Source organism: Mastacembelus armatus, chromosome 14 (assembly GCF_900324485.2).
Source record: "Mastacembelus armatus chromosome 14, fMasArm1.2, whole genome shotgun sequence".
Classification (NCBI taxonomy): Eukaryota; Metazoa; Chordata; class Actinopteri; order Synbranchiformes; family Mastacembelidae; genus Mastacembelus; species Mastacembelus armatus.
In genome coordinates, this window is record NC_046646.1 from 14,224,001 (window position 1) to 14,243,068 (window position 19,068).

A 19,068-nucleotide genomic window follows, 5' to 3' on the forward strand; every position below is an offset into this window, starting at 1 on the left:
TCAAAGGTCATCATCTAGTCTCAGATTATCTTCCCAAACTAAAACAACCACCTGTTACCTTGGGTACACTCTCAATGCTGTAACTTGTTGCTTGCAACACAAGAGGGTGCTGCATCATCTGCAGACGTGTGTTTGAGAACAGGTTGAAGTGATGACAGAGTTGCTGCAGAGGTTAGACGTCTTAGTTAATGTGAAGGGAGAGTTGATCTAGGGAGATTGTGATTTGCGTAAAGGGTTTTGAGAACTTGCTGGTACGTTTGAAGGGAAAAGTAACACAGAGAGATGACAGGTGGGATTTTGCAAGAAGGTCTCACACGGTTCAGCTTTAACAGGAAGTTACTGTGTCACAGTTTATTTAAAACAGTCACAGTGTCGAGCAGATTCATGCACAATGGAGAAACATGTTTATTCAACAAGCATAGACGTTTACGGCAATACAGATTTTCACTGTCACCCACTAAATTGAACAGATGGTAAGAAATTAATAAATGTTGGATAACATCATGGTGAATAATTAGTACATGGGGAAGGTGAACAGACCAGTGTGTGTGATGAAAGAGTGACTGGAGGTATGTGTGTTCAATAATGTCCAATGGAGCTGAAAAGAATGAATCATGTGACCAGGCAGTGGGCAGATGAGGCATTAGCCATTTTGTTGCTGTAGGGGAGACTTTGCCTTGGGCGGCCGCCTCTGTGCCTTTCCCCTTTTGATTTGTTGGTTTTGAGTTTTCTCTTCTCTTTTCGGTTCCAAAACATCATAAAGCTGAATCACAACTTATCATCAGTCAACAGTCATTTCTGGCTAGTCCAGCTACACACACAGGCACTCAAGGATACACACAATCGCCCATGCATGAGTCTTGCACAGTGCTGGGTCTTCCTTCCCAAAGACAGATGGATGGGGTTAATATCATAATTAACCACCTCAGCCGATGGTTCCTGTTTACCGCTTGGTTGCTAGGCAGTGACATCAGCTGATCCCTCCCTCCTTCCTCTCTAATCCCTTCCCTCTCCCTCACACTCCCTCACACACCACTCTCTCTCTCAGATAGGCAGCGCAGACGTGGGCACAGTGTGGGGGTATAGGAAGAAGAGAGAGCAGGAGGGTAGGTAGTAACGTGTGTGAGGCTATCAGACAGTTTGGTCTGGGTTTGAGGACAGCACTGGAACACGCAGCAACAGCCTCCAGATTTCCTTGTAGTGTGGTGACATCCACAGATCACCTGGATCTGTTCACCCATCAGACACCCACCCAGGAAAACACCCACATCTTTCAGAGAAACAAGAGGAGGAGGACGAGGGGTGTGGGTCTGTTTATCTTCTTTTTTTTTTTTTTCTTTTCTCAGTTTTTTGGTTTTGGGAGTAGGCTCCTGGCTGGACCGCATGCATGACACAACGCAAAGGCGAGAAACCCACCATCAGTATCCAGGAGCACATGGCCATTGACGTGTGCCCTGGTCCCATCCAGCCCATCAAGCAGATCTCTGACTACTTCCCCCGTTACCCGCGGGGCCTACCCCCTGCTGCGCCCCACCAAGTGGGCCACACTGGGGCCCTGAGATCTGCCCTCTCCACCTCCTCGGCCACTGCCGTTGCTGAAAGTGACCGCCCCAATGAGGACAACCCAGACCGGGCTTGTGCTGGAGCCACAGCCCCCTTACAGACTGCCAAGAGGGATGAGGAACCTGATGTGGAGGGATATGACTCAGATGACTCCAGTGAGTGATGATTTCCCTTGTTGTTGTCTCCATCCTACTGTTTGCCATGATGTTTTCCAGCATGTCTACATGTGTGTCTACCCCTTTTAGTTCTTCCTCTCCCTCTCCCTTTCTCTTATTACTGCATCTCCATTTTTTGCCACCGGTTGCCAGGCATCCCTCCAGCCTTGTGGCTTTGTGGCTTTATCTGTCACCTTTTCTTCCCTCAGCTCCTCTGTCCATCTCTTTCTATTTACGACTGCCTGGTGTATGTATGTGTGTGCGTGCATGCATGTTGTGTGTCCCCCATGTGTGTCTTTGTGTGCTGCAGCTAACTCTTTGCCTCTGAGTCGACAGACAGCCAACTGTTGCTGTTGCAAAGGATACGGCTTCCCTTCCTCCCCCCCGCTCTCCTCTGACGGAAAAAGGACGATTGGATGTGATTTTTATCAGAGCAAATGATTGCATGTGTCTGTCACAGAGTGTATGTGTGCGTTTTTCATATTCTGAGTGTCTACTCGGTGCATGGTCTCCGTCTCACTGGGCTGAATGATTCATGGCTTCTTGGTGAAGCTTTAAATTAGTCACAGTTTTGCGCTTAGCGGAGTCTGACTGCACCTGTAAGCTCCTCCACATACTGTAGTGGCTGGTGGCAAGACAAGTTCCAATCGTGTGAGCGTATTGTTAGTACATCGGTCTGTTTTGTGTTCTCAAGCCATATAGATGTATGTGTGTCCATACCTGCCTTTATCACAAAGGGAAAGCTCCTTTCAGAAAGCCTTTTCTGCTTTGAGGGTCTGAGTAATAGTCCAAATTAATAACATGCAGCACAACTATTGGAGCAGTAATGTATCACAGAAATGACTTTTGCATCCAGAAAAACCAGTTTCACTCCCTTTAAACATCATGGACAGATGATACTGGAGTCTGCACCAGCACTGACAGCTCAAGACAATACTGTATAGTGCCAACTTAAAGGGTGCAGCTACCTGCTTCATTTTTACAAACCCTCAGAACATGTCTGATAAGAAGTGAAAGAGCCTCTGTTTTAGCATTTGGTCGCCAGTGTACTTGGCGCAACTATAGTTCACTCTGAATAACATGTTGCTCTAGCCGTGCACAAAAACAGTGTAAATGAATCACAGCATGTTTGTATCAGACTCTATCATTCCCTTCCAGACTTAGGGGTTTGTTGCAAGTGCTCTCTGCACAAGAGACCTGTGATTGCAGGTTAATGTGTGACCACAGTGTAGCTTCTCTAGTAGTTAATCCATGCAGAGAGACATAGAGACATGCCATGGGGGGGGGGGGCGCTATCTCTAATCCAGAACTGGACAGGAAGGGGGATGGTAGAGAGCAGAAGAGGCAGGTTGGGCTGGCAGATGTTGCTCTATGACCTCTGCCAGGCAACCAGGGAAAAAGAGATGGAGAGATGTGTTCTCCTAAATTGTGAGAGCAGCTCTCTATTAGTGAGTGACTTGACTTCTGTACTAAGCTATGACTTTCTGAGCCTGTTAACTCTTTTACTTTCAGCAACCACAACAAAGCTCTTCAAAAATGTCCCTGTAAATGCAATGTAAAGTGTGTAAGAATGAAGATATTGTCCTCCTCTGTCTTAAAACCACTGGTATCTCTGAACGCAGCAGCAGATTGTTGTCCAGGCATGATTTTCTTAATGAATGGACTCTAGAAGTGAGGATGTGTGCCTGCTAATTTTAGCAGCTTTTCCTATCAGTGTATTGTACATGCTATCTTTTTTTAAACGGTTGTGCAAAGGTGCAAAAGTAAGTTCAGGTTTGCTTTGCCTCAGGCTTCTTCAGTTTTCATATGTACAACCAAATGCAACACTATGAATACCTTTGTGGAGCCCCTGTTCATTATAACAGTTAATTGTACAGACTACAAAGACAGACCAAAGACACAGGGTTTTGGAGAGCAAGCTCAGGGAAAAAGTGTGATGTAGCCAGCAGGAGGCTTTGTCAGCAGGCGTTTCATAGACTGTGTCTTCACTTTTTTAAAAAAACAGTTGCTTGTCTGAGATGCATGAAAGATCTACATGTGGTTTGCTATTTGCAACAGGTGTTAGGTTATGGTGACATGCATACAGTTGCTTCAATTTTATTACATTTCTGCTGGTGCACAGTTACTAAGTTACTTGTTTTCAAGATGTCGTCAAATGTCGAATCGCAACTGCTTTTCATCCTCCCTGCTAATAAGGCAATTAGAAGGAAACATCTGCCGGAGCATCATCTTAATGGTTTTACAATCACCTGAAGAGACATCAGTGATGCAGGATAATTATGATGTCTGCCCTTCCCTTCCGCAACCCTACTCCATCCACATTTACAGCCCCCCCTGCCCTCAACCAACGTCTGTCATATTCATACTTACCACAAGCCTCACCTAAAACACTGATGTGTCTTATGAAGAAACGCACTTGAATGCGTTAATATATGTTGTTGTGTTGTGCTGTTGTATAATTAAACCAAACAGAAATCATGACCACACAGTGGGACACAGCAACAGTAATCATCAGCTTCAGGTTCCTTTTTTTTCCCGATTTCACTGTGTAAGATTTGCTGAAAGATCTGGAACGAAGACTATTTAAGAAAAACTCACCACTCACATCACAACACGCCGTATCAGGTTTATAGAACAACAAGCTGATAAGAATAGCATTAATGAAAAGGGATTTTCAACCAGTTTCCCCTGTCTTATCAGCTCTACGTGCGTAGGGGTTATAAAGTTTTAACAGAGTTTTGGTGAGGCAGATCTGATTATTCTTGACCTCATACACACAAGAATCACACTGACGTAAAGTAAATTTATCCTCCTGGTGGTGCAGCAGGTGGTGGGGCTGTGGTCTGGACGAAAAAGTTTCTTTACATCGAATGTACTCGATTATCTTTGAACAACTGCTTTGGAAGCATTCATCCTGTTGCTGTATAAAGTGTAATAGAAATGGACTACTGTATCTCCTTCCTGTTTGTGATTTAAAAGAAGCAGCACTGCCCTAAATTGGCTGTTCCTCATCCTGTGGGACTTGATCTAGTATCTTCATGCTTCCCTTGGGGGTGGAGCATTGTGGCAGCCTTCTCCCTAATGATCCAAATCACAAAGGGGCATCTCAATCCCTGCTAAGTACCTGCTGGCTAATCAGCATAACGGCAGCATTTTCTGATTCACTGTGACTTAAATTTGAGTTTAATTGAAACCGAAAAGTGCATCACCCACCATGTGTCCCAGCTCCCTTGTGATGGGGTGGGGGTGTGGGCGTGGGGGTAATCAAAACTAATTGGACATCCAAACCTGGCTTTTAGAGGGCCACATCCCTGCCAGGGCCAGAAGAAATAACCGGTGCACCCCATGACCGCAACAGAGCAGGCACTTCTATTATTTCTTCTCTTTTTCTTCTTCTTCTGTTTTTTTTTTTTTTTTTTTTTTGTTCTGTTTTGAGCGATAAGCCTCAGAGCTATATGTGTTGACAGGACTAGTGCAGGGTTGGTTGGAGGGAAGAATTGGTAATGTATGCACACACAGGTCTCCCCTGAGATGTCTTCCTCTGGCGGTGCTGCTGTCTCCTCCGAACAAAAGTTGAGCTGCGGTGTTTGCTTGTAGTTGTCAAACGGTGAGGAGAGATGCACTCGGAGCAGGCAGAAAGTACCTGCTGGTATCCAACTGGTCTGTAAATAAAATCAACTGAACTGCATCTGCATGTTTACTTACTGAGGCTAATAGGGGTTAACTAGCAAAATAGTTCTCAAAAAAGGTTTTCTTGACTTTGATGAGATAGACCAAAGACTGTGGACTCAATTGCACAGACACATGTGCAATGTGCATGGTGTTAAGTTCCATTTGTAATACATTAATGTTCCGTCCCTGTGTCTTCTGTGTCTTCATGTTCTGTGTTGCAGGGCTTCTTGTTAGTCTTGTCTAAAGATTTTTCTTTCTGACTCTTCATAGCTCCTTTCCACGCAAAAATATATTTTGGCACAGTACGTGCCTGTATAACCTCATTCGTTATACAGGATTTAATGTGAAGCTGAACCTTTCAGTTCTGCAGTGTGCTCTAGGGCTCTGTCATGGAGCGCCCCCTGTAGATAATTAAAAGAATTTTAAAATTGATTTTTAAGCAAACAGGGAATCTAACTAATGCAGCTAAACTGAAGTAATTTTCTTTCTTCACCTACAAAATTCTCTCAGTGGCCCTGTGAGAACACCTATCCACTAAAACCTGATAATGTCAGACGGCAGCGCAGTTGTTGGGTAGAAGAACAATTTACTATTCCCACATGCCTTATCTGAATTTACAGTCAGAATATGAAGCTATTTTTGTCTTTTACGAGTAATAGAAGAGCGAGACCTGCAGCACTAAATTGAAGTTATAACAAGAGAGACACCAGAATCCTCCATGCATATTATATGCATCAGAGCATATTAATGCCTCTGATTTTCCATGCTGAAAATGCACAGTGCATTTTTCCAGTGTTTTCCAAAGACAATACTCAATCAGTTTTTGGTAAAGAAAAAAATCCCTAACTCCACCCCTGCATTAAAAAAAAAAAAAAAGTCTGTGTATTCTTTATGGAGAGAAGAGAAGGGAGTGTGTGTTGAGCCATCTGTAGCCTTTCCCAGACCAAAAACCATTTTCAGATCTTTGCAAATCAGAGGGCTGCACCACTCCACTTGAAAACATCCCCTGAGCCTCATAATGCTCTGTTCAATGTAAAGAGTGATTTCAGCGCTGCCTGCCCAGCACAGTAGAATCCTATTAAGAGTCTATCTGCAAGCTGTCATGCAGTAGTAATGACTCACTGTAGTGTCCCATGTTTTTCTGTGACTAACCCAGCACTAGCAAAGTGAGCCTGATTGTCAGCCTGTTCACGTTAGAGGTTTTATCATAGGTGCTGTCTCTAAACAGGAACCATTGAGAAATTTGAAGTTTGTAGCATTTCTGCTTCATCAGATATAAACTCTGCCTCTGTCCTCGCTTTAGTCCACTAAGCACATTATATAAAGATAATACCAGCTATTACAGAGATCCACTTGGCGTGTGGGGTTGAACCCTGGGTTCATTGAGTGAATGTGTTGAAATAGTGTTGATGATATATAGTTTTTTGAAAGTTCAAATTTTGTATCATCTTAAACCTCAAGGTGCTCCCTCACCCCCTCCCTTCCATTCCCCAACTAAATGCTCACTCCTCATACTGATCGCTTCTCAGCCCACTCTAAGTGATGAATCAAAATTTAACTAACTCTCTCTCCTCAGAAATTTCACTGGCATTTGATTTTTAGCTGCCTGCTCTATGAATTAAAAGATATCAGCATATGAAAGTTCAAGGCTATCAAATTGTGACTTCTAACTGCTCGGACTGCCGTTTGCAGTTAAGAGCAAAGCTGTCCAGTGAATTTCATCTTTATTTTTATGTGTAGTTTAAATGAAGAATCATTTGTGCCTCCATCTAAATACATAGACTGTCCAGTGAGTTGTTCATAGAAAGTTTTGTTAGGTTTGCTAAAGTAATGTACCAGGGAAAATAAATAGACCTACACATCATTTTTGAGATGTAGAGATATTTCTGAGTTGTGCTCAAATTCCTATAGAGGCAGGTGCTGAAGCCATGAAGTCAAAAAATTCAGTCTAAGGGGAGGATGTCTGGCTGGCGCTAAGGTTGGACAAGGCCAGTTGCTGACTACTAATGAATGTTAATGCTGCCTGCTGGTTGTGTAAATAGGTAATGGTTTTCTACTATGTTAGCCAGAACTCCTTGATAATATTTAAACATTTTATGCACAGCAATGCACAAACAAACTCCTCTGCACGTGTGTGCACATTATCCATAACACTCAATGTATATATATGTATATATATATATATATATATATATATATATATATATTTGATAGATATATATATTTGATATATATATATATATATATATATATATATATATATATCAAATCATCTCTTCTAACATTTGAGCACCAGTAGTATTTAAAATTGTGTATTCCTTCTTGTAGTATTAGAGATATATCTGTCATATATGTTAATTAATAAATTTCTTTCTTCAATTTTCTCAGTGGAACAAAGGATGAGATCATCTATGGTCAGATGAATTTTCTGTAAGTCAGAGCCCAACATTTGAATTTCTTACTTGAGAGCGCCTTCCTTTCTTTTATCCGAGTTCCTCCTGCTTTTCCCATTGAAGATATTGATATCATGTTGTTTCAAAGCTTCTGCATCCCACCTCAGCTGGATCGATTATAGGTCCCTGCTTTGCTTTTTGGACTCTTGCAAGCCACGTCTTAGTATTTCAGTCTTTCAGTGGCTCAATGGGTTGTATAATGTAGCTCGGCTTGTAGGCAGACCACAGACCACAATGTGTGTTCCCAGAGTGGAGTGTTCGACTTAAAATACTTGCTGAGCTCACCTGGATGCATAGCAGCCAGGCAGCAGGATTTCCATGTGTAGGTGTATTGTGTGGTTTCCTTTATTGCCCGCTAAAGTGGATTTGATTTCCTTGGGGTGAGGATGTCTGTTTTGCCAGATGGTCTCCAGACAACTGCAGGCTTAAAGATTATGTATGTAATCTGAAGAGGAAAGGCCATGGTCATTAGAAATAAAAGGGTTTATTTCTGTCAGTGCATCAGTGTGCTATGGTTTATTTCATAGAAACTGCCTCATTACGCAAATTCAATGACTGACTTTCTATGACTGCAATGAATGAGGTTTACCTTTATGGAACGTTTGGAATATAGATAAATATTAGCTTTTTGGTATAAAATGCCCTGATTTCAGGAGATTTATAACTGATGGCCATAATTTAACTCTGTGGCAATTTACAGTCCATATATGTAGAAGTTTGTAGCATCCTTTAAAATTTTCTTTTGTCATGGTTTATTGTTTGTTTAGAAAATTAACATAATGCCAGACAAAATTTCTGCAGTGAATATTTTAATTAACCTGCATTTTCAATTAGGCATAAATAGTCAAAATGTCAAAAAGTGGAAATATTGACAAAGTTTTTTCAGCCCTGAGGGGACAAGTTGACCTGTTGATTAGCAAATGTAATAAAAGTGTAATAAAACAGACAAATAAATTACTTGTCACTCAATTGGTTTCAGTTCCAAAAAAAAAAAAAAAAAAAAAAACAGGTTGTGAAAAGAGACTCTGGCCATCCTCAAATTAATGCATAAACATAAAAGTTTATAGTTTGTGGTTTGAATTGTGATACAATCAGAGACTCAGAGACCCTATAACACTTGACTGGAGAATTGGTGCCAGGATGGAAAGTTTTATATGAAGGTAGTGGGTGGAACCATTTATTTATTTTATAGGTTGGCTGAGAGGAAATAAAATGTACACAGTGGAACTTCGAATAAACTGTTTTCTTGTGCGTGTGCAAATTTTGGCCATATGATGGTGCTAAAGGAAATGTCAGAGTGGGTCACTAAAAGATTAGGAAGATTAAGTAAAATGTTGTCTTAGTGTTCATTTCCTCAGCAAAGCCTGGTCTAGACTAAAGTTTCAGATGGGCTTACTCTTATTCTCAGCTGCAAGTGTGGAAAAATTATTGTACTTCCCAGAAAGTACAGTAATAACTTTCATTGAAATTTAGAGTAATGCTGCATATTATGAGACTTAATATAAAATTAGACTATAAAAGTCCCAAGCAGCTGTTCTGAATTCAACAAGATAATATCCCTGCGTCAGGCGAAAGTTGAAGTGAAACTGATTCCACAACATTACAAATGAAACACTTCTCACAGTTTTATGTGACATTTAATTGCCATGTTAGGCATTAGAAGTATATTTTGTATGCATCGTGTGTCTCCAGTAAAGTTCCATCAAAATATTATCACAGAGAAACTTACATAACAATCCATGACTTGTCTGCTTCTGGCAACCCCACAGAGTAGAGCTTGAGTCATCTTTTCAGGAAGCCATGGGCCTGTGAAAACTCAAAAGGCCAAAAAAAAAAAAAAAAAATTACATCTTTCCCACAAAAGTCCAATTTTATCAGTAAATGCTGGGGCGTTCTTGATAGTGTTACTTTAAACCTCTACTTTGGGTGAGAAGGGAAATGAAGAGGAGTTATACATAGATGTACCTTATATCACCAGAGAAAGGCTGGAGTGCCAAACAAGGTGTTTAATGTTAAATAGCTTCACACCTTTCAAGAACTTTCACAGTACTACAAGTTAAAGTTGTTGTTTTTGTCTACTTGTAAAATCAGAAAGTGCATAAATGTGCATTCCTAAGGCCTTGTGCAATCCATGTTTATATCTTCACTATCTGGGAAATCAATTGGGCAAATTTCATACTGGGCAGAGAAGCAGTGCTAAGTAGTCTCACTTGTATGGAAGACTTCTGATCCCAATTGGTGCATTCTTCTTTAGAGATTAAAAATTGACGCTAGGACTCAATTAGTTCCAGCTGTTCTGGCTGCTGCTTTATATTCCATCTATTTTAATTTCTTCTCTGTCTTGGACTTTTTTCAAAAGGATGAATGGATGAATGGATGAATGGATGGATGGATGGATGGATGGATGGAAGGAAGGAAAGAAGGAAGGAAGGAAGGATGGATGAAAGGATGGATAGAAGGATGGATGGATGGAAAGATGGAAGGAAATGACTTGCCCCTCCATAGTGCCGCTCACTGTTCCCTTTGATTCATAAAGATACCTTGAGGTGTCTGCAGCAGCAGTGGTTTAAAGTGATAATGAAGCATATTACTTAAAGCCCTTGTACTATTTCCCAGTGCATTAGCAGGAGCAGTCAACTTGAGTTGTGAGTCATAGAAACACATCAATAACCCTTTCTCACTTTACATATTTTATACAGTACATGTATTACATATACAGTATATCTTCAAAACTCATTTTCTCCTGTATCTGGTTGTAAAGCAATAATTTAGTCCCCTGTAGCTTCAATCATTTTAAGCTACTTTAAGGCACTTTGCTATAAAAGGCTACCACAGGGCCTTGCTCCCTCAGATAAAGCCAGGTGTTGCTGCACAGGGAGTTTTTTTTACTGTTTGTGCTGAGAAACACTGGCAGAGAAAGGATTGCTCACAATGTAACCATTGTTCTCCATCCAAATCAGCTGGTAGGTCCAGGCACTGTCAATACAGGATGGGCCATTTTTTGACAGTAATGCAGTGAAAGAACAAAGTGGGTCACATCAGGCAGTCATGGGACATCCACCCTGACCTGGAATACAGTATGTGAAATTTCTTATGACTGGAAAAAATATCAGCAGTGAATGTAATGCAAATGTGTAACTAATAAACAATCACTATTCTGCATTAGACAGGTTTTCTCTGTATCTTTAAATTAACCCGGACATGCTCTTGTTCCTATCTGTATGCCATTCTTAAAATCAGTGGAGGTACAGAGACCCTTAAAGTACCAATACATTTGTGTAAAAATATTTCCTTAGACATGCATTCAAATTTGACTTACATAAAAGTAGAGTTGTATTTTTGGCAAATTTGGTTTAAAGTACCAAAAGCAAAGGTTTTGCAGTAAAATGGCTCATGAGAGTGATAAACATATGACATTATTTGATTGTTAACGCTGATGGGTTGCTGTTTTATACAACCAGGTAGACCCACAAAAGATCTTAATCTGAAATGTAACTACAGCTGTTAGTTAAATGTAGCGGAGTAGTAGAATTATAAAACTGAAATACACAAGTAAAGTCTAAGTATCTCAAAATTGTACTTCAGTGCATAATTGCTCTTCAGTAAATGTACTTACTTTTCATCACTGATTCAAAGTACATCTTCATATACCGGATAGGAAAAAGCCTTCAGCTCTTCACTCATCTCCACTCAATTAGCATTTGTTCTCATCCCACCAGGTAGAAATCTGTATCTTAGTGAAGAGAGAGTGATCCCACACAGTGCTCCAAACAACAATTCAGCAAGCAGCTTCATTGCACCATTTCCAAGAACTGATGCTGTGCGTTTCAAAGGTTTAGCCTCCCTACAGGTATTTTTTTTTTTTTTTTTTTTGTATGTGTGTTCTGACTCATGATGTCTCTGCAAGTTTCTTAGTTTATTTTAAAAGTTTTGTTCATCTTAAACACTTAAATATAGCCTTACCTCTTAGCAATTATTCATTGTGCGAGCTTAGAATACCATCAGTGTTCAGTGATGACTATGTTTTCCAGGGAAGGTTGACTGCTCTCAGTTGTCTGTGAGGCTAAAAGTGCAATAACATCAAACCAAAGAAATATCAAATCTTAAAGCAATTTTTTAAAATATCAGAATCCTAGTCGCCTACCAGAGAACCAGAGAGGACTGTTTATAGAAAAGACAGCCAAAGTGGAAATGGGAATGCTGCCTCACATTCTGTAGGTGGGGGAGAGTGACAGAAAGATAAAAATACATTACCCTTTATGTATTTAAAACATCTCAACAATAATTTCATGAACCTGAAATTGGAGCTGGATTATCATGCCCATGTCCTTCCCCTCCTATTTTCTCTTACGTAAACCTGTTCATTCAAGAGCGCAGGATTAGAGAATTGTGTAAGTTGCCATATGTTTGGAAAAGTCAATAGATTTCTTTTAGTTACCATCAGTCCCTCTTTTTAAAGCTATAACATTAGTGGATAAAATCTACACATGATACAATACTGCAAAACAGCCTCATCAGCAGAAATCAATATTTGTGTCAAGCACAATGCCTGTGTGGTGTGTTTCTTCACTTCCTGCATTGACATTAAAATGAACAAAATTGAACAAACAGACCTCCAAGCTTTCAGCAGACATGTATATCCACACAAACATTTGTATAATTCAATATAGGCTCAATCATCTCCTAATGTAACCAATATGCTTTCCCATAGACCCTCATTACAGTGTGGGAAGGATGAAGCGTGGTGCCATTGGTGCCATCGACGATAACTTGCTGTAGGCTCCAGGGCTGTGGAACAACATATGACTGGTTGGTATTGGCTTGCAGTCCGTAGCAACCAGCTGAGTTTGCCTTCAAAGCAAATCGGACTTTAGCTTGATCCAGCGCGCTCTGACACAAGGAAAATAGTCTACTGCGAGAACATGAAGTGTGATAAATAAAAAGTGCTGCTTGGGTGTTTGAATCATCTGTGAGTTCTCACTCTGGGTAAAGTACTGAATCAATCCCAGCTGATGGCCCATATGTGGCCTCTATTGGCATTAGTATGTACCAAGGTTAAAATCTGTCTGTCCCACTTCATTAAGGTTAGGCGACCTCAGTCATCCTGATTGCAATGATAAGCTCTCAGTTAAGGTTCGGGATCATGGTCGTGATTAAAAGATAACCAGCTGTGACTGGTTGAAATGGGAAACTGACAGCAATTCCCCGTGAGCAGTCAGCTTGAGTGTGTGTGACATTTTGTTGACCCTGACCTCTGTAGAGTGTGTTGTTCTGTAATAATGCAATCTCAACGCGCCTGACGAGACTGGCAATTACTGCACCGCTAGAGGGCTTTGTCTCTTCAAAATTCTTGAAATCTATTGTTGTTGTGGCTTGTAGAAACAAACAGGTGAAAACAGGTGTTTGTGACCATTTCATTCTGTGCCAACATGGCTTGAAAGATTGCTCCTGCACACACCGCTATGTCTTTTTTGATAGTACTGCTGGGTGTTAAAATCCACAAGCCATACTACTAATACTACAGCTAGTGGTAGCAGAAAACTAGTGGTTTATAATGTCAATCAGCACATCCACCCTACTACTCATTTGTGTCCTCTGTTGTGTCACTCTGTATTGACTCTGATGTATTTTTGAAGCATTGCTAAGCTGGCTGTTTTAATGGCTCCCCTCTTGGCAATTTGTGAAGGTGGAGTCTCAATTTACTGCTTTACATATTGGCCAGTAATGAAAAGCTTTGGGTTGTGCCACAGAAATGTGAGCCATTACTGGCCAGTATGGTTGTTGAAATTACAGTTCTGAGTTCCAGATGATTCCGACCTGTATCATGTAGGAATTAGGTGTTAAAATGGCTTGAATGCATTGGTGTACGCAGTCATTAGGAAAGTCACTGGAGCAATGATCAGAGTTGTGATGTGTGGTTTCAGCAGGCAGGTTTAATGTAATGTGCTGCCCTTAAGCATGTTCTTGGTGCCTCTTTCTGTTTGTAAAGCATTATATATATTATAGAAAATGGCACTCTAATAGTCTGTTGAAAGCTTCATTGTGCTTTGCAGGATTGTTGTGAAACACCATTTTACTATCCCTCATCAAGGTCACCCCCTCCCCGTCACTCTCACTGTAGAGATTGTGGTTTCTCTGAAAAGCCCCATTTGTATAGATCTGAGTGCAGCTTGATCGGATCCTCCTGGTGCTAATGAGTTGGCAACACCTTGGTGAGCTGCCCCTTGATCCCTCCAGAGATGCATTTACACCAAACACCAAATAAGGTCCAAAAGTAGCACAGTGGTGCCATGCTGCTGTTTGACTGAGGTCTCAGGGCCTCAGAGGATCCTGCAGGTTTCCAGTTTCACTTTCATTCATGCTGGTGCAGGCATTTTCCATTTAAATGAATTGGCACAGGAAATGTTGAATATAATTGTTCGTGTTTGCTCTACAGTAATTGTGATGATGAATTATAAATTATGTGTATGAACTGAGTGAAGAGAAAAAAGGACATATATTAAGTCCTCTGGTATTCCAGCAAGCCATTCTATTTAAGGTATAACCAGGCCTGATAATAGAGCTGCCTCACAGCAGGAGACTCGGGTGCAAGTAGATTTTCAGAATGTGTAAAATCACACACAGGGTGGTGTATGACATTTAAAATGAAAGCAAACTCTATAGTAATACACCAGGCTACGCCAGCTCCCTTTTTGATGAACGGTAGATTGAGTGCCCGAAAAAGTAATTATTTTTTCTATTTTAATGCATTTTAAATGAAGCTTGATTTGTAATTTTTCTTATCGTTGTAGACTTGATTTTCCTAACCTCATTTTTGATTAAATTTGAAATTCTGTTTTGTACTTATTAGATATACCAGTTTAGTGTTCATGTTGCAGATTGAGTTTAAAAAAAAAAATGTAGGTAATTTTAAGAATTGATTAATCATTTTGATTTTTTCTTTATTAAACAATATACAACCAACACCCAAGAAATGCTCTAATCCATCTATCTCTTCAGGTTTACTGTCAGGTGGCTTGAGCCTTCTCATCCTGATACTAATGAATAAGTGTAGAATCTCCGGCTTGTACAGTTTGGATATCACAATTTGTCTCCTGATGCCAGTACAATATTTTCCTCTTTGCTTTCCGCTCATAGCCAATCAGGTGCATGTTTGTCCGGAAAGGGCTTAATTACTTGACTATTCAGACTCAGTAGCCAGATAGAGTTTGCATACCCTTCTAACCCACAAGATGTTATTATTAATGACTTACATATACGTAATATTTTAAGCACAGATAGTTTATCAAGATTTATCAACTATCATTAAAGTCATTGATTACATCTCAAAACCCCCTTTAAAGGTGCTTTATTAGAAAGTGGTGCAGGGAGGGAATGTGGCGTAACTCAGAGAACAAATGGTACCTTCTAGCATCAAGGCAGTCTCTTCAATCAGGGACATGAAAAGACTGAATGACCACTCCACAGTGTGCAGCTTACTTGTCTTGCTTGAGTGCACTTCATGATGAAGCCCATCCTCTAAATGCTTTCACATGGTCTTCATGTGTATATGAATGCCTTATTGCTGTGACATTATGACATGCTGCTCATGTACTGTATTGATTTCATGGTTTTTTAATCAATGAAAGTGCTATCTCACAGCCTGTTTTCTGTCATTACGGGTGCACAGTTTAGGGTCGATATGCCTTGGGTGGGTGGATTTTTCAAGCAGAAACTGCACATTCTACAATCTATACCCAATCTCTTCTTTGTTGAGCCTCACTGGCTTTTTTTCCTCTGTGTGTGGCATTTTAACTTTTTTGTGATAGTTTACAGTGTGGAGAGAGGGAACGTTATAAGACAGAGGCAGAGGAGTAAATTGAGGAGGGAGCTTGTAGTCAAGTCCTTGGCTGGACACAAACAAAGGATGTCATGTTTACATCCCCTAAGGCATCAGGAGATAAAAAAATAAAAAAAACCATAACCTGGACCCCTCTTTGGAAATCTAACCACAGATTGTTACAAGTGTCAGGAAATGTCCTCAAGCTCTGACGTTGTTGTCTGAAGTCACATTTATCCTTCAAAGAAGGATTACATGGGTGATGGTTAGTTACTCTTTTTAAAGTACATAGGGCCTGCAATCCAAATATCAAAATGCATTTTAATGTTGATGGGTGGTCAGTCAGTCCATCAGTTAGGACATTCACCTTCCTCAGGTCATGAAACTTATCGACTGGTGATCCCAGAGCCCAAAATCTCTAGTGCAGCTGTCTGGAGTACTACTGGAAGTAATTTTGGGTATTTTTGATTATCTAATATATGTTTCTGTTGTTCACATCTGCTCTTTATGTAATGAAATGTATATACTTTCTTTTAAAAATCTTTTTATCTTGAATTTCTATGTGCTTCCCTTGGTTGAGACATTTTTTATGCCTTAGGCTTATGACTAGTTGACATTTTTGAAGATGCAGGGTTTTCACGTGAGAACAGTGATTTGTAATTTGCCTGTTTTTCAGCTACTAAGTTTCTGCCTCAGGCAAGCTCTGCATAAAACAAGGGAAGGGATGAACTCTATTCATTGGCTTTATAATAAATCTTGTAAAGTCTCCCACAGTGTTACCAACCAGGATAAAAAGTCAAGAGTTCAAATATACGGTGAGCACTCACAAATTTTCTTCTTGCACTATTCTTTCCACACACATGGAAATATCTGTCTATGAGTGTGTATTTGTCCACCACATGTATGATGACTCCACTTCTCTGTTATCAGTGAAAGCCTTTCATTATGAAGTAAAAAAGTAAAGTAAAGTAAGTCAAGTGTAATATTTACTGTATATACAGTAAAGGTGTCCCATTGAGTAGGGCAGAACATTTGAGAATTTAACAGCATTTTTAAGTGGCCTCTTCTTTTTGTCTTTTTCAGTGTGAATGTGTTACATGCACAGTACTAGGCAGAATTACTGCAAAAAACAAAAACAAAAAAAAACAGTAAGAATAAGTTAAGTATCACAGATGCAGCTTTAGTTCAAGATGTGAGACTGGGTCAGTCTATCCACTGCTGACCTCTACATGTTGTCAGAGATTTAATCTTGTGACAGGTGGTGCTTGTTTAGTGCAGATTCAATTATGTGTGGCTCTATCTTCACTGTGTAGGCTCGGGGAACAGCAGCTTCAGTTAAACAACACATTGGTTGCCTGAGTCCACAAAAATAAAAAACAATGGGTCTGGAAGATAAAAGCAATTAGAGATGACTTTTTCCCTTCATTCTGGCTGTCTCTCATCCTCTCTTTAGTTCACAGTGAAATTATTATGTTTTGTTTCTCAGACCACTTCCTGATTTCTCATTTTCTGGAAGATGAATTGTGTTATTAATTTGAATTGAAATGCATAACATTCTAATGACTCCCTGCATACATTTTATGGCACATGCTCATTTTTCATGAGCCGGAGCACTTTTTACATTTAGCCCAACAGGTCATTTCCAATTAATCTTGGAGTTCAGTGTAATTGGCTCCCGCACCCTGACTGTCAGAATAAGTAAATCCATTATTTATTTGCATTTCTTCCACACTGCCCACTTGACATATTTTAGTTGCATACCTCCCTGGACTTAATTTAATAAAAGTGAGGTGAAAAAGCATAAGTAAACATATGTTTTGTTCCCAAGTTTTCAACCCGCCTGTTTTACCCTCATGGTGCTGTACCAGCCACCAGATTTTTAGGCCTTATGTCAAGGAATAGCTCAGAGAATAATCTGAGGGGCCAAAATGGTTGTTGCCTCTTTGAATTAAACTAAACCATAAGTTAAAACGTTAACCCAGTTGGTTGACATAGTGTATATCCTCTGTGCAACATGATAATTTTTGGTCACGTAATGTAGTCTGCCTTTGGCATTAATACTGATGAAATCTTTTAAGTTCACTCACATTTCTTTGTACGTGCAAATACAAACACACACTCACATAAAACAAACATACCAACAAGCAATTACAGTAGGCCCCATATGTGAGAAACTTTCCATCAGAGAGTACATGCACGCAAAGAAATACAATTCAGTTTGTGCATCTGTGGTGAAAATCTGGTACATTGGTACAGAAGCACTCAGCAGGCGTTTTCCTACTGGCTTGTTCAACACAGTGTCTGACCACAGCCGCCTGCTGGCTAACATAATGTAATCCGTCTGTCTCCTCCTCTCTACGCTCAAGACTCACAAATGCTTTGTCCACTCCTATTTGGTCAGAAGATAATAAAACAACCAGGTTCTTTTCTTTTTACATTCTGACACACACTCTACCCATGTAGCCGCCTTATTTTCCTTAAACCTATACAATAGTTTATACACCACTGTGGTTGGCTTTTAGCATAATTGCCAGTCAGGTGGTTGGTATAGCAACAGGTTTACAAGGTCGGTGTTATAAAATATATAAAATATGTTCTGTTCTGAGTCATCCATGTATTTTGTGGCATCAAAGGAGCCTGTGCAAAAAGATCAGATCCTAAGTATTTCAGATTCTGTGTTGTTTGCTGTAAACAAACACAGTGATGGCAGAAGTACTGGACTGGCTTTCTGTAACCACACATCTTCTTGAATCAAAAGCTCAGTTTAATTGACATTCATGAGTAACACATCTGGCCATGAGTATTTCCTGTTTCCCAGAGTGCAGAATGGAAGGCGACCAAAGAGTGAATGCTTTTCTTTTCACGAGCCAGCTCCCATCTCCTGTGGCTCGATGTATGCCTGATGAATGGGGAGAAGCAAGATTGAAATCATTATTAGCAGTTAGAGTCAGCAGTGATTTACATTTGAGACTTGAAATTCAATTTCCAGGTAGTGCACTCCGGTTTTGCTGTCATGTTATTTTCTGAATTGTATCTCGTAATTGTGTTGTCTATATTTAAGTATTATGAGTACTGATTTCAGAAATGTCAGAGAACTAGAAAGCAAAGACAAAAAATATGTTTTGTAATATTGAGAAGAATCTCTCCAAATCCACAAAATCGTGTAATTACCCCATATGAGACTATCAGCCAGCACCGCTGGGCTGTACTTAGTAACACTTTGAGCATAAGGCAAACATGTTCACAGTGTTAGTGCATGCCTCCAAATGTCTATACATATTTTTACCATTTTAGCCTAGTGTGTTTGCGCATATTATTTCACAGTAGTGAAATTTCATTTATAACCAAAAACTGTAAAAAAAAATAAAGTGCTGCTGTTGCTAAAGGAAATGTGTTTCTGCAGTTA

The 19,068-nt window shown here is 40.0% G+C and overlaps 1 protein-coding gene across 3 annotated transcripts in view; it reads left to right on the plus strand.

Moving 5' to 3' along the window:
• Window positions 1-1,368: 1,368 nt before the first annotated feature.
• doc2b (double C2-like domains, beta) overlaps window positions 1,369-19,068 on the plus strand; it is an 86,810-nt gene continuing 69,110 nt past the window's right edge. For 2 of the 3 annotated variants that reach the window (XM_026329177.1, XM_026329178.1), the window contains exon 1: window positions 1,369-1,718. In XM_026329177.1, coding sequence (XP_026184962.1) covers window positions 1,388-1,718 — 331 coding nt within the window. In that variant the 5' untranslated portion in view covers window positions 1,369-1,387. Of the gene's footprint in view, window positions 1,719-16,378; window positions 16,478-19,068 lie in introns of those variants that run through there. The other variant, XM_026329179.1, reaches the window with a different exon arrangement.